Source organism: Drosophila suzukii, chromosome X, assembly GCF_043229965.1.
Source record: "Drosophila suzukii chromosome X, CBGP_Dsuzu_IsoJpt1.0, whole genome shotgun sequence".
Lineage (NCBI taxonomy): Eukaryota > Metazoa > Arthropoda > Insecta > Diptera > Drosophilidae > Drosophila > Drosophila suzukii.
The window spans coordinates 14,682,446-14,697,886 of record NC_092084.1 but is presented as its reverse complement, the minus strand read 5'-3'; the positions used below and the strand labels follow the sequence as shown (position 1 = coordinate 14,697,886).

Here is a 15,441-nt window from a genome sequence, read left to right as displayed (position 1 = left end):
GCTGCTGAAAATATTTTTATCATTTAAGTCACTATGTTAGGACATGTTAGATAAAGTATTCTGCTTTCGTTTATATTATACATAAGCCTAAATTTTCAGGCATATGCTCCTTACTTCTTTCTATCCATTTGTTTAGGGTTTACTTGAACTAAAGAATTAAATTAGTAATATAATATAATTAAGATTGAATATATTTTCACATTAGAAAATGTGTTGCCTCTTTAAATAAAAGAAAAACCTTAAAAAAACGTTTAATTGAAAATGTTTAGAAAATTGCATTCAATTCATATTTTTATCTTTTTCATACTACTTTCTTTTGACTAAGTCACATTCAAAAAATCATAAAAAATATAAGCAAAACGATTTTTAAAAAATTCTTTTTGCAGTTACTATTAGTTTTGTTTAGAGAAACTTTAAGCATCACAAAATTGTAGTTTCAAGCCGTGGAAAAAAGTTTAAAAAGTAGATTTACACAAAAATTCAGCATTTTCAATAAGTACTGAATGATGCCAAAATGTACTTGAAGTAAGTTCAAATTATGAGTATATTTAACTTTTGTTTTAAGTAAATACTTTTGACCACCCCTGTTTATTTTTAGCAAATTTGTGGACAACCTAAATAATGTATCTCAAGTGAAATATAAATTATCTTATTATTAACTAATAAAATATTGTTAATGAAATTCTTATAGATTGGATATATATCTTATATACCCTTAGATACTTGTTATACTTTGTTATTTCTAGAAGAAGTGATCGGATAGATCTTTTAAAATGCAAGTACACATATGTTTTCTAATATTACTCAGTGGGAGCTCTTGAAGCCAACTCAAATATATCGAAACCCAAATAAAACCCGCTTTTATGAAACACAACTGTGATTAAAAAGCACAAACGTCTACTCAGGCAACATATTTTTTTAAAGACACATTTTGGCAAAACAGTTCGGCTATTATAAAACAGGAGTGACAAGAAAACATGGCCAAAAGAGTAAATCAATTTGGATGGGTAGTGCGATTAGTGGCCGGGTCATTCGAATGCAGGTTATTAAAAATCAAAAACTAAATCCGCAAATTGAAATCAAAACGAAAGCAATCAGTGCAGCTGGCCCCTGAATGAATGCAAACATGTGCCAATGAATAAACCAAAGATGAAAATCAAAATCAAAATCAAAATTTCAAAATAAATAAATAAAATTTCAATTTACACTCTCCTTAAATTTCCCGCCCCCTTTTTTCCTTTGGGTGGTCATTTTCACCTGGTTTTTAACTGCCGGCACTCGAGAGTTTTCTTTTTGGCCAACCCAGTGAAGGATTATTTTGGGTTAAACTACTGCGATAACCAACTGCCAAATGCCATTTATTTTTTTTTGTTTGTTTGTTGGAGGAAAACTTTGAAAGTTACTTGGAAGTATCGTAGGTCATGGCCTTGTAATATTCATAGGCCACAATTTCAATTACGCTCGTTGCATTCGAATACCTTTTGCATTTTACACCAGTTAACAGAGTGAATTGAATCGATTTCCCAATAAACACTATTGTGAGTTGCTGTTTTACTGCTTTACCATCGGTTCGTTTAATACAAATACAAATTTAACCCCCATGGTAAGTTTTGATTGGGTATATGAAATAACCTTTACTTAAGTGTGAACGACTAACATTCTAAGCTAAGTAATGCAAAATTGTACACGTATACACGAAGATTTCCAAGTCCTTGCAATGGACTTCGAAAAGCAATAAGTTTTGTTTGGTTGTTGGTTTGCCCTTTCAGTCATGTCCTGGCTACAAATGGGGTAAAAATGGTTTTAAAGACCAGGCAGGACTTTAATGTTTTGAAAGCCAGGAATACTTGAGGCCTTTGCCAAGTTTTGCCTTTAAAAGTCTAGTTCTGAAATCATGTTCATTGGTATTTGAAAGCATCGATATAGCTGTAGTTACAACTGATTCATAAATGCTGCAATTTCCAAAGGGTTTGCTTGGGAGTTGGGGTCTAAAATGGAGAAGTTATCTTCAGTTCTGTCCGGGCCACTGCTAATTCCTCCAATTCCTGCAATGTTAAGCACAGTGAGGGTCATAACTCACCGCCCAGCAAACTGTGGCAGCTGCAACAAGATGGAGGAGAAAATAAATAGGAAATAAATAAAAAACGCAGGCGAATAAAACAAACATCTTTAGCTGGATAAGTGATAAAAAGAAGCCAGTAAATGGAATTATTTGCGCAAAGGGAAGAGGACGCAGGATGTAGTCCTCCAAGGAGAGGAGGTCCTCCATTCAATTGCCGGCACACTGGGAATATAGAATGGGGGTTGGTGAGTGGTGGGGTGACTATTAGATGCTCGGAATCGTCCTCGGACCCATGGGGAATACTCCAGAGACCTCAGGGGGGGGGGACACACGCATTGGAGGCACCGAGGAGTCACCGAGGAGTCACCGGGAGGTCAACGCATTAGGAAGCCGGCTGCTCTGCTCTGCTCTGCGGTTGCAGCTCTTTAAATTGCCATGTCCTGGCCCGGAGGACACTTCATTAATGATCGACTGCCAGTGCACCGGTTCAGTTCTTGTTTCAGATCCACATCCTCTTCCGCTTCCCCTTCCCATTCCCATTCCCATTCCCCTTCCATGTTCCATGTGCAACTGGCAATCTGCTACATTCCTGGCAAGGTGGCTAAACGAGTCCGACGCATCCTTTAATTTAATTGCAACTTTGGCCATTTGCCAGGCAGTGTCCAGTGTCCAGTGTCCACTATCCAGTATCCAGTATCCACTATCCAGTGTCCAATTGCCATGTGTGTGTGCTGGTGTGTGCATTCCTTATCTTTTCACCCAAATGCCTGTGCAGAATGTCACTAATCAAATTATGGGATGTTTGTTAACCAAGACCCGGCAGTTAAAAACGGTGACTCGACCGAGGACAATGAGCGAGCAATGATGATGAGCAGTTTGATAAGGCCAAGGGGGTGTGGTAGATACTACCTGGTCACAGCTAAACTGACCGGATAACAAAACCACAGAAGCCTCGCCCCCGCCCCCCTCCAAAAATTGCATCCAGAAATTCGCATAAATGTAGGAATATATTTGAGCAAACTGTTAGACGCCTGCGACTACTTTCGAGCGTCTGGGATTTCCCACAGCTCCTCCGCAACGAGAACCAGATGCACAAGACGCCCCCAGACAGCCTTTGGCCCCCAAAAATGGCTCAGACTTGTCTGGGGGGACGACCCCCTTGTCCTCCTCCTCCTTCGTAGCACTCCTCCAAAGGCTTTGGCAGGCCAAAATTTGTGGCTGTCAACGACACTGCCAAGCCTCCAAAATCCTCCTCTGCCCCGGAGACACGGCGACTGAGACCTTTGTCTAAGCATCTTATCTTGGCCATATTCTCCTGAAAGCCAAGTGCGTGACCTCCCACCATGTCAGCCAAAATCTGCCCAAAGAGGGCTTAGTTTGCCTTTTGGCTGGTGGATCACCAAAATGTTTCAGGTGATTTTAAAGACCTCCTTATGATAGGACATCAAAACCATATAAACAACATGAGATAGTTTAAGGAAATCAGAGAATGATAAATAAAATGTTTGTATCCCACGGAATGACGAAATGTTCCCTGGATCGTTACCTTGATATACAGAATATTCTATAGTATTTATGATCAGAAATTCTGCATTTAAACAAGATCATCAATCCCCAATTAACTGCCCTCTTATAAAAGAGTTAACTAGTTGAACATTTAACGAATGGACTGTATTTGTATGTACTAAACATGACTTCATCGTCTTCAAAAGAATTTCTTAGCCATACGTACAAATTTCAGATTATTAGGATTAGACCATTGTAAATCCATCTACTTAAAAATATTTGGAATTTATTTGAGTTCAAATTGTTTAAGGCCTTGTGACACTTGCATGATTTTTTGCCAACTAATCGGATTCGTTTAAAAAAGTCTTGGTAACCTAAGGAATAAATAACAGCATTTTATGAATTTTTATATTATATAACGTTTAGTTTGCCCTGACTTTTTAATATAAATTCAGTCAGTCAATGATCAAGCAAGTCACAAGGACTTTAAGACTATTGCAATTATATTAAACTTTGACTTGACTATTGATTGTCCTGTCAGTAGTACTACAAGTTCAATTGTTAGTCTTAACATAAAAAAAATCATATCTAGCAAATTTTCTTATCACTATTCTTAAGCTTGGAGAGCTATAAAAATTCCACTTATATACGGCTAATTGCCAAAATGCCCCTTACTCATTGTTCAGTTTAACCCTTGAACAATCAATGACTTTGATAAATTTGTCTGAATACCTCCTCTTCCTCCCTCTAAAAAAAAATAAAAAAAATCAAAAGACAGGACTAAGCCCCGACTTGTTGGCATATTTTCTGGCTTTTGGCTGTCCGCTGTGGGCGTGTGAATCGAAAGGCCCCTTCCTCACATAAGTGAAAAGATGTGTGGGCGTGTTTATTGCCGTTTCTGGCTAAATAATTGGGCAAAGGTCAAAGGTTACAACAGAATTTGGCTTCTTTCGCTGCGGCTGGAGCACACAGTGGGGTTGGGTCGATCGCATAATTCAATCATTTAGTCAAATAATCAATCATTCAAGTGAATCATTAATTAATTCAGCATCAACCATTTGGCTTTGACCCCAAACCGAGCGCCCTAGGAAAACACTTTGCCACAGCAGGGGGGATGTAGATGGAGATGGGATGGGATGGGATGGTAAGTGGGCGGTGGTGGTGGTGGTGGTTAGTGGCTGGCTGTTAGTGGGTGGCAGTGGGTCACCGGATGAGCGGAGCAGCCTGGGTTTTGTCCTGGCGCCAATCTGGGTCCTTGGCCCGGCTCGTGTGTATTTGTAATTAACTGTTATTTAATACGATTTGCTTGATTTCGTCGGATGATGGGAAACAAAACGGTTGAGGGCATCCCCAAGAGGATTCAGTCCCAACTGCGGTTATCCACACCACATCCTGCCCTGTCCTTTGTTTAAGCCACCCCCCCCAATCACCGTACCACCCGGTATATTTTAAGCACCGATTTAATTTGCCAAACTTCCCGACGCCTTCGCTTTTGGCCTCATCATTTGTTTGCCAGTTCGCCTGCCTGCTGTTTGTTTGTTTGATTGTTTGCTCGTCCGCCCGACTGTTCTGTTTGCCATTGATAAATGTTTGCCGGGCCGATGTTCGTTAATGATGACACTTCTTATTGTCAACTCGCCGGACTCACTTGGTGATTTGTCAGCCATAAGCGGGCGAGTCCTGTCCTATCCTCGCTGGCATCTTGACAGGTGAAGTCATGGGGCCTTTGGTCCAGCTGATTAAGCGATTCAATTCGAATCGAATTGATTCGAGCCGACTGACTCGCACAATCGAGCAGTTGGATGACACCACAATAAGTTGATCGGGCCACCAAGGACACGCCTAGGATACAGGCAAGGACTTCCTGGGAAAGCCCACAGTCTAACTTTAACTACAAAGACGATGACGATGGCGATGACGTTGGCGAAAACAAAAGGGACTTCCGCAGCTCCAGCGATATTCGAGTGGAACTCGACAGTAAAATATCCAGTAATTACAAAGGTGGTTTTTAAAATAAATACTCTATTAAGAAATTAATGCATAATCTAAGAGGAACTGTTAAGAAGTACTTATAAGAGGGAACTTATAGGAGTGCACCCAGAATAATAAGAACGGAAAAAAGTCAAGATCAAACTATTTGAATTTGTGAAAAAATGTTCTTGAAATCAAGACATAAGTGCTCTCGAATTTTTTTTGAGACGAAGAGAATTTGAAGTAGATTAAAGTAGTCTGTATCTCTTTATCTCCACTTTGAGAATTTTAGATTGGATCTTCCTTGTCTCACTTTTAGAATCGAAGAGTCTTAAATTCTTATAAAGATTAAGAATTCTTCTTCTTAGTAACTCCTTATAAGTAACATAACAAGAACATATTAAAGCACTGTATGACAACATGATTTATTTAAATTACTTAGGAAACCTCCTTTCTGACTTTGCTGGCAGCTCGCTCCTTTGTGTTTACCCGGAGATGTGAAACCCTTTAGCGAAGCCCCTTAAATCAAAATGCTTGCTTAGCCCCCAACTAATCCACCCGGGGTGCCGGCGGTGCTGGGACAACAGGGTACTCCTGGAAAACAGGTTATAAAAACATGTGTAACTAGACGACTTACAAGGATCACGCACTCCAGTGACACTTAATGCCGCCACGTCGACGCCGGAGACGAGAGGGCAATGGAAGTGGGCGTACTGGGGCGTAGATGGGGGGGCGGGGCAAGGACGATGAGGAGGCCAAATGTCACCAACTAACACAGACAAACGCAATTAGCTTTTAGCCATCATAACATTATGAACGGCAGGCGACAGGCAACGAAGGAGACGACGACGACGTCTGAATGCTAACTGCTAATGACAAGGATGTGGATGAGGCCGAGGAGGGGAATCCGGTAGCTGAAACTGAAACTAGGGATAGTCCTTTTTCGAGGGGTGTGGAATGGGGGGGGGAGAGATAGGAAGGTCCCCCGAAAGGAGCTGCGATGCGATGCGATGCGATGCGGTTAGGATGAATACCGAGCGAGCTGTGCGCATTATGTTGAGTTAGAGCAGCAGGACGAAGGACGAAGGACTCGGCGAAGCTCACGGATGGCACGCGGCTGCCAACAATGCTGTTAACTTGTGTCGAGATTAAAATAAGGACACTCGGAGAGCAGAAAAAGCCCCCTAGACCCAGAGCCAGGACCTGCTGCCGCTCCTGCTCCTCCTCCACCGGATGGACGTGCCCTCAACACGCAGTCGTCGGTGGAAGTTGACTCGCATGAGTTGCGAGCTGAAGCTTTGTTTATTATGCTGGATACTGGGGAACTGGGTACTGGGAAGTGGGTAGTGGGAACTGGGCTCTAGATCCTGGGAACTGGTAAATGGGTGCTGCAGTTGCCTTTTGACTGAGGCCAAAGTGTCCTTGTCCTGCGGTTGAATTGGATAATTCCAACGACGGGGAGTGGGGACAGCCGGCCTCATCATCCAGTTGGCTTCTAAAAATTACTGCGTAAATGATGATATGAGATTTGGAGCATTTCTGCGGCATCATTCAACGGAAGCGGATGTCCCGACACGAAGTCGCTTGGTGGCTGGATGTTGTCGCCACCGGAAGGAAGTTATTTAACGCATACCCACACACACACACATACACTCACAAAGGGAAATGGGTTTGCGGATGCGGATGAGGGGATTATGTGGCACGATAATCATATTACGATTACGTCGCGTAAAATTTTCCCCACTGTCGTCGCTGTGAGTGAATGAGTGAGGTTTAAGTGGAAGTTACCGGTTACAGCAATAGATGAAGAGATATGCCAGATATATGGGTAAATGAGAGAGCACAACATCGAATAATTACGGGAATACAAGGGGTATTCGACTGACTTTCGACAGGAGAGCGGGAACAATGGAACATTCCAAAATTAAATCCGTCAAGGACCTTCACACATTGCCCATTATGAAAGGAATCCACACGGAAAAAAGAACAAGTATGGATCCTTTGATATTTGCATGGTATGATTATCAATTATAATTTTATGGTATTTCTTGGAAATCCTCTCTTTGAATATTTTCGGAGGTCCAAACGGATACAAAAGAGTGAGATAGCATCTAAAACTACTCTGGGTAAGCATACTAAACTCCCCGAAATAGAGAAAAAACGAGCAAGAAGCAAGCTGGCACATATCAAATTGATACTAAATTTCATATAATTGATCATAGTATCCTATGAATTTTTGTTCTCTGTGCAGAGCCTTTTTCCATAATTGTTTAATTTTATTTCATTGACTGTCGAGGACCCCGGGCTCCCACTTTCGCTCTCGGGAAGCCTGTCACTGTCGCCAATCGTCGTCAACGTCGAGCTCCCATTCCCATTACTTTCGGGATGTGGATGTGGATGTGGATGTGGATGTGGAGTGGTGGGAACGAGTTGCGGATCGCTTAGCATTAATGTCTTTCATTTATTGTCATTGTTGTTAATGTTTTTTGTGCTGTGCATGGGAAAAAAGCATTTGCATTTAAGCGCTGCGAACGCGGCAAATGGAAAGGGTTCCTCCAGTGGGTTTTGCTGGTGGGTTACTTAGCGTGGGGGGTTGGGTTTTTCTGCGTTTCTCTGTGGCCGGAGCAGAGATTTTGCTTGGATGATTTTTATTGCTCGTTTGTAGTAAATTTGGTGTGTAATTAGAGAGAAAAGGGTTATTATGTTCGTTAACGCAGTGAGCTCCATTCTTCCCCCTTGCCTCTGATTACGGCTTTAAGCTGGATATTGCCGGAGAAGGAGAAGGAGGACGAAATGGAACTGGATTCTGGGCCAGGGAATTTCAGGCGACACAATGCCGACCAGAGACGCACCACAAAACGACTGCCTCTGACGACCGGAAGGCCTAGCAACAGACAGAAGAAAGCGAAACAGCTGAACTACTGAACTGCTGCAAAAAACTGCACCGAGACCAAAACAGAAATTAAATTGTGGTTCGCCAAAGTGGTCCTGGCTAGGTCCTAACTGGGTCCTGGCTGAGTCCTGGCTGTGTCCTGGGTCAAGGGAATGCGAGTGAAAATGGAAATGGGAACTGGCGAAAGTTCAGAGCCAGTGCATTTCACCCAAGGGGTATATTAGTTGAGTCGGGGTCACCATTTCCCACCTAATGATATTAAAGTGAAACGAATAAACAACTTCAAAAATTATCACCTACTAATGAAACAGTATTTAAATAGAGGGTTTATTTAAATAAAAGTTTATCAATCATATATACATTTATTTTTAATATAAGAGAACCCAAATTAAACTTGTCTTAAGTATTGTTTTTTTTTTATTGTACAAGTAGCATAATGAACTCTATTATTTCACTGATGATCCTCTAAGAAAAACTACATACTTGAATGATTTTAAACTAAGTGGAATATTTTAATGGAGACTAATAATATTGCTTCGTAAAAAAAATAGCTACTTTAATTCTAGTTCATCTAGTTTGTACACTCTTTTTATTTCCAATAAAACAAATGTAAACACTGTTCAAGGAATAAATAACTAAAATAAATGGGCAAATATTAATTAACTCGTGAGCGCTCACTTTAGTCCCCCTGAAAAAAGTTTTGAGGTGAAAAACGAGGAATTGAATTAAATGTACTCTTGCCGCCATCGATACGATAATTACTCTCATAATAATTTATATCAATTTATGAATTTTATTTAAGCCCCGTTTGCTGTCTGGTAATTTGTGCCTATCCTATTAAGTGGCTTGCTAGCTATGCTGCGGTCGAGACCTCCATTCCCCCACCGGAAGTTCCTGCATTGGGATGAGGTACGAAGGGCAGGACCAGGGAACTAAGGAGGCGGAGGAGGCGTGTCGTCTGGCCCAGATGAGAGTAATACAATGATAACGACTCCTGACTCTGCAGAGGGAACCGGGTCAGAGGAAACTACTATGTTGCTCGCTTCTATACCCTAACAGATGGCATTATAACTTCAGTCAGAAACGTTGCAACGCAGATCAGCAGATATTTCCTTAATCCTTAATCAGCATCAACAGCCGAGTCAGTCGAGCCATGTCCATCTGTTCGCATGTCAATTTGTTTCTGTCTTCCAGAAAGTATACAATTCGGAACGGGCTGGATAACCAGTAGCTCCCATGGGAACAATCGGACTACTAATACAAAAAATAGTGATCTACCTTTGTTTTTGTCTTTTCTACCCTGACCCATAGAACTTTTAATTATTTCAGAGTTACGATTTGTATTTTATACAAATCCAACGACTATATCTTATATGTATCATACATAGCTGTCATAGGAACAATCGAAAAATTATTGAAAAAAAGAATAATTTCATTGGTTTTGGACATGTTGGCTTCCACTCTTTAATGTTTAAGAATGTCATAGAATAATATACACACATTGTCTGAAAAATATAAACTTTAAATATAACTTTATTTTTAGTTTTAAAAGAATTGTCCGAAAAAATCCTACATGTATCTGATATAGGAACTATCTTCTATTTAACAAATCAGCTTCAGTTATACGATCTATAAGGCTTCTGTATTAATATTTTAATAGGTTTGGCTGCAAGGGTATATAAACTTCGGCTAGCCGAGTTCAGCTTCCTTTCTTGTTATTTGTTGCATTTTTAGCCCCGGCCATGGAAATAAAATTTCAAATGTAACTTTGCTGCGGTAGCCAGTTCGTGAACGCGTCCTCGCACGAGTGTGTGTGTGTCCTGTGTGTGTCCTGTGTATGTCCTTTTGGCAGTTTTAGTGTGCATGTGGAGCGCGGCCTGCGGCCTGTGACGATTCCGCAGTTAGCCGGTCCCCGACTACTACGACTACGACTCCATCTTGGCCCTGTCTCCGTGGCGCTTTCCGTTTCGAGGACCTTTGCCATCGCCTTTAAGGGCAATGCAGTTGGCATAAAATTTAATTCGCCGTCCTTGGAGGAAGCGCCCAGGACATTACGTGCCGGCAGCATAGTTTCCTGCTCCCATCTCGAACCCTAAAAACCAAGCCAAACCAAACGAAAACCAATCCCAGTTTGCCGGGCAAAGCATTTCCAGCACGCATAGTAACAAGTTGGGAATCTCAACGGGAGGCAGTCCAGGATAGTCAGTCCGGAGACATATAGCATATATAGATATAGGAGCGTATGCAGAGCTAGAGAAGATGGCCGGCAATGCTGCCAAGTCGAAGCGGGACTGCTCCTCCAGGACCCAGATGGAAATGGCTGTGGCAACGGAGGGCCCCACGTTGGGCGCCATTTCCTTGAACGAGGATGCAGAGCCATCGAGTAGCAGTGGCTGTGGCAGTGAGCAGCCAACCAGCTCTGGGGAAACGGATAGCGAAGCTGATGGTACTGATGCCGATAGGATTTCGAGTTCTAAAATATCTAATCCCATTTCCAGCCAACAGCACATCCGATCCAGATGCGAACGCCAAAGTGGATGATACTGGCGATCCTCAGACTAACCTGTACAGTCCGCTGGCCGGAGATTCGGACAACGACCAGGATGAGGTGGAAATCTTCTGCGAGGAGACCATCTCCCTGCTGGCCCACGAGATCCTCTGCTGCGAGGGCGAAAGTGACTCGGAAACGGAGATGGAAACGGAAACCGACGGCGAAGAGGACACCGATGAGGCCAAGGAGAGTGACAAGCTGGAGGACATCCTGGAGTACGGGCTGCACAATCCCTACCAGCTGATGTTCAGCGAGGAGGACGACGAGAATCCCAATGAGAGTGAAGGTACAGAGAACACCCTGCCGATCGTCAGCGAGACAACCGTCCTCCTGGATGAGGATCAACAGAGCGAGGAGAAACCCGAGGCAATTAAGGACCTGGCTCCCTCCCATTTATCACCTCCAGGCGGTTTTCACGTTTCTACCAACTTAAGCTTTAAATAAAATTGTTTGGGATATTTGGCGGCAATCAACATTATGGCTAAACTATTTATGGTCACCCCACATAGGGGAAAAAGTGTTTTAATTTTCCCTAGTTAAAATAATTGCTATTATTTTCGAAACCAACCGTCGGGACAATTCACTTTGGCATATTATTTTTAGCCTCATATTCATGTATTCATTCAAATTTACATGCAGTGTTTTATGCATAAGCTCCACAAGCCACCTAAAGCGGTGAAAGTGTGACTCCCGCACGGCACAAAGAGTCTAGCTTTATTGTATAAATAAACATAATCTTTTCATTATCGTGCTGTGATGGTGTTTTATTTGTATCCCGAAAAGTTCTCCAAAGATTTTTGATCATACATAGAAGCACTAAATAAAATGAAAGACTGATCCCGAATATAAATTCAGCATTTCAACAATATGAATACGTTTTAAATAACTTATCTTGAAGAAAAAAAATCTCTGCTAATGTTTAAAACTGTTTATATTTCTATGCACTATTTAACACACTAAACTTTTTATTTATTTAAAATGGTTTGCTATTATGAAGTGCTAAACCATTTTATCCTAAAGGGGTTAAGAGATAAATAAATCTTATTTAAATGCGAAGAGGGTGTTATCCTGATAAATTCTTGATTTATTCAATTTTTGGTGGTGCCATAAAGTTTTGCCATAGCCAAGTCCCCACCTGCGATCCCTTTTGGGGTCTCTTTTCACGTTGTCACTCACCTGTTCACACTCAAAGTGGCTGGATGGTCGCTCAGGACACCTGAGGGAGATGCAGATCCTGATGGTGATGGCTGTGACGGTGACTGCGACTGTGACTGTGACTGCGATTGTGACTGCGACTGGGGCAGTAACTTCAACAAAATGCTGACAGGCAACAGGCGGACTGAACTGGCTATCCCTGGGCGGCTGGCATTTAGTATTTAATATTTCGCCTCTCGGTTATGGTTCTTTAAGTCCCACAGCCCCTCACTGTTTGCCATTTGCATTGGGGGCTGGTCTTTAATTGCAAACTGGCAGCAGCAATTGCTGGCAACTAAAAACTAAAAAGCGACGACAAAGGATGAGAAAATGCGAATGCGAATGCGAAAATGAAATACAACATCAGGCGGAAAGCGAATGCGAAATGTTCAGCCAGTCTGCTGATGATGATGATGATTCTGAATCCGATTCGGAATACCATTCCCATTTCCATTCCCGTTCCCATTTCCCAGCCTCCTTTTCGATTCGACTGCACTTATAGTAATCGGCGTTTCGGTGTTGGCTTTCAAATTGCCCGCGACCACGTCAAAGCGACCACAAAACTAGCTGAACGGGCAACCAACAGCCATCGACCATCGGGGATCGGGAATCGGGAGTCCGAGGTTTTAGCCCAGCTACTGATGCTGTTCTATCAGCCCGGTTTAGTTTGGTTTTAGCTACGGTTTTTGCATTGGTTTAGTCGGGCTCCATGCGGATTGTTGCTCTTAGTTTGAGGTGTAGCGTTTAAAGCGTTTGCAACGAAACAAAAACCAACAAAATCACTCACCTCGCACTCAAAACAAAAACACACACACCACGGGTACCGGCAAAAAAAAACCAAAAAAAAAGAACCAAAAAAAAACCAAGTTAAGAAAGTGACAGAGAAAAAAAAAATGATGGTAGATCTTCTCACGCAGAACAACTGAACAACCGCTGAACTCTAAACTATGAACTTGTGGGGGTCGCGTCAAGTCAGGACTTGTCGAGATTTGGCGAGAGATTTGCGGGCCACGCACGTGTCCGCATCCGCATCCGGTACCCGGTACTGATGTCAACAAGCTACCACACGCAACTAATTCGAGGAATCCAGCGAACGGATTACGGCCACCGAGGTCGAAGGAGTCGCCAATCGTGTGGCTCGGCGATTCGCGAATGCGATTCCGAGGCTCTATCGAGACCTTCGGCTCCGGCTCGCCGTGCATCGGGTGTGATTCGTTGGCACTCGGTTGGGCCAGTCGTTTCTCATCGTTGGCAGTCGTTTGGCAGTAGTTCTTCAGTCGTTGGTCGCCAGCGGAATGGTTCGCACGTGGCCAGGCGATGGTGTTTCATCCCCCCCCTCCCCACCCCTTAACAGGATTCCCTTCATCACTGCCATCCCGACAAACGAGTATTAACCTGCTCTGCGTTTTATTTGAAAAAAAAAAGCAGCTTAACCCGCTTCTGTGACCTTTTCCCTTTTGGCCAAACACGTGGCATCAACAGCATCGCCGGTAGCCCCACATTTGTCCACAAACGGCAACGGATGGATGGACGGACTGCCTCCGTCTGCGCCATGCGTGTTGATAAATGAGTTTTTATTTTGATTTTATTCACTGTTTGCCCTGCTTTTGCATATTCATTCAAGGGGCTTCGACTGTGATTCCGTTGGCGATTCCGATTCCGATTCCGATTCACAACCAGATTCCCAATCCCTTTTTCCTCCTGGCTTCAGTAGCGACTGCAAATCCTCTGCCACCTATTGCCTTTCGGCCAGGACCGTGCTGAAATGGTTTTCAATTTATTAGCAATCAGTGGCATTAACAGGCGAGTGCGATGCTGTGTTGCTCCCCAGCGGATACGGCCACTCGGATTATGGCCAGGTCAGCTGGACAGTCGCCGTCGCAGATAGGAAGCCAGTTGCCAATGGCCAACAGCCAGTTGTCACTGATCATTGACCAGGTCGATAAGGCGGGCCACAAGGCGACATAAGGCCGCTGCGATGGGTGTGCGAAAATATGTGGTCAGCTGCAGTACGAAAGCCGAGATAATTTGAGTAATGGCATCAGGATCACTTAAGGAATTATTGGTTTCAGAGCGAACGAAGCGCCGGTTAAGGCTCTTCATTAAATAATTAATAAATTATAATCAAGTCTTAATGCAATGCTTTGCACACTGGTTTAAAACTATCTATATTGTTAATTTCTTAAAAGGTTTTCATAATAGCCTTTCCAAAAAATTGACTTAAAAATGTTTTTTATTTTTTATGTCGGTTGTCAAGACGTTTCGAATTTTATAAAATTTTGTACTATTATATAAGGCATAAGGCATTTATAAGATAGATATCTTAAAATATAAAGTTCTATTTAAAGAAGCTCACAATATAAGCTATTTTGCAATTGCCTCGCAAACAAAAAACCTTTTTCAACAGTTAAATTTAAAGATTTACTTAAAAGAAAATTATTTAAGAAAAATAAAATATTTTTAAAATTAAAAATATATGTACTAAAAATCAAATAAATAAACTCCTAGTTTCAAAATACAAACATTATCTATCGTAATTACTATTGCTTAAGAATATAATTTTAAAAGTAATGGTAACGAAAGGTAACTAACTAACTGATATAAATCTTTTAAATGTATGATAAAAAGAATTGCTAATAATATAAGAGTAACCCTTAATTTTTGAAAACCGTCAAATATGTGCGTCCTTCTCCATTCAAATAATGTGCTGATGTTGATTATATGATCCTAAAATACTTTTTTAAATATGTGAGATGTGTCATCTGTTTGCCCTCCTATCCAACTGCTGACCCCCTAACCTTCAACCCATGCCAAAAGTGGTATATGGGTTCATATAGCTGCTTTGTAGTTCGATTTGGTTAGGGTCCCCACGATCGGTTATGCCGTGTGGACTTGCCCCACTGTGCGATGTCCTAATGCGCTCAACCCGGAACCGCAGGGGCGGCAAATTGGTCAAGTCGGTTGCTGGCCACGTAGCCAGTGTCTTGCGGCTGCAATTCCCGTTACCAATCCAATGCCAATGGCAATGGATATGCAGATGCAGATGTAGATGTGGATCTATATGTTCATGTGGATGTCGATGCAAATGGCAGGAAATGCGTGATAACGACCGGCAGCACACATAGAAAATATTGAAAATTTGAATGAGGCACACGGATACGAAGAGCGAGGAGCGAGGAGCGAGTCGATTCTCGAGATGGGAATGAATGGAGGACGAGGGGCAAAGCCATATCCTGGGCCTGACTCTGATGTCTTTGTGGATGT

The 15,441-nt window shown here is 42.3% G+C and overlaps 2 protein-coding genes across 2 annotated transcripts in view; one reads left to right on the top strand and one right to left on the bottom strand.

Annotated features, from left to right (window-relative positions):
* The window catches only part of LOC108018973 (chondroadherin), a 34,468-nt gene extending 21,212 nt beyond the window's left edge, over positions 1-13,256 (bottom strand). The window contains exons 1-2 of the mRNA XM_036819920.3: positions 12,965-13,256; positions 12,160-12,479 (exon numbers count right to left, since the gene is read on the bottom strand). The gene's annotated coding sequence lies outside the window, so the exon portion shown is untranslated. The remainder of the gene's footprint in view (positions 1-12,159; positions 12,480-12,964) is intronic.
* LOC108019021 (clumping factor A) lies at positions 10,578-11,452 on the top strand. The gene is made up of 2 exons (XM_017086634.4): positions 10,578-10,878; positions 10,931-11,452. The coding sequence occupies exons 1-2, from the start codon at positions 10,692-10,694 to the stop codon at positions 11,425-11,427; spliced, it is 684 nt and encodes a 227-aa protein (XP_016942123.2). The 5' UTR covers positions 10,578-10,691; the 3' UTR covers positions 11,428-11,452.
* Positions 13,257-15,441: the final 2,185 nt, after the last annotated feature.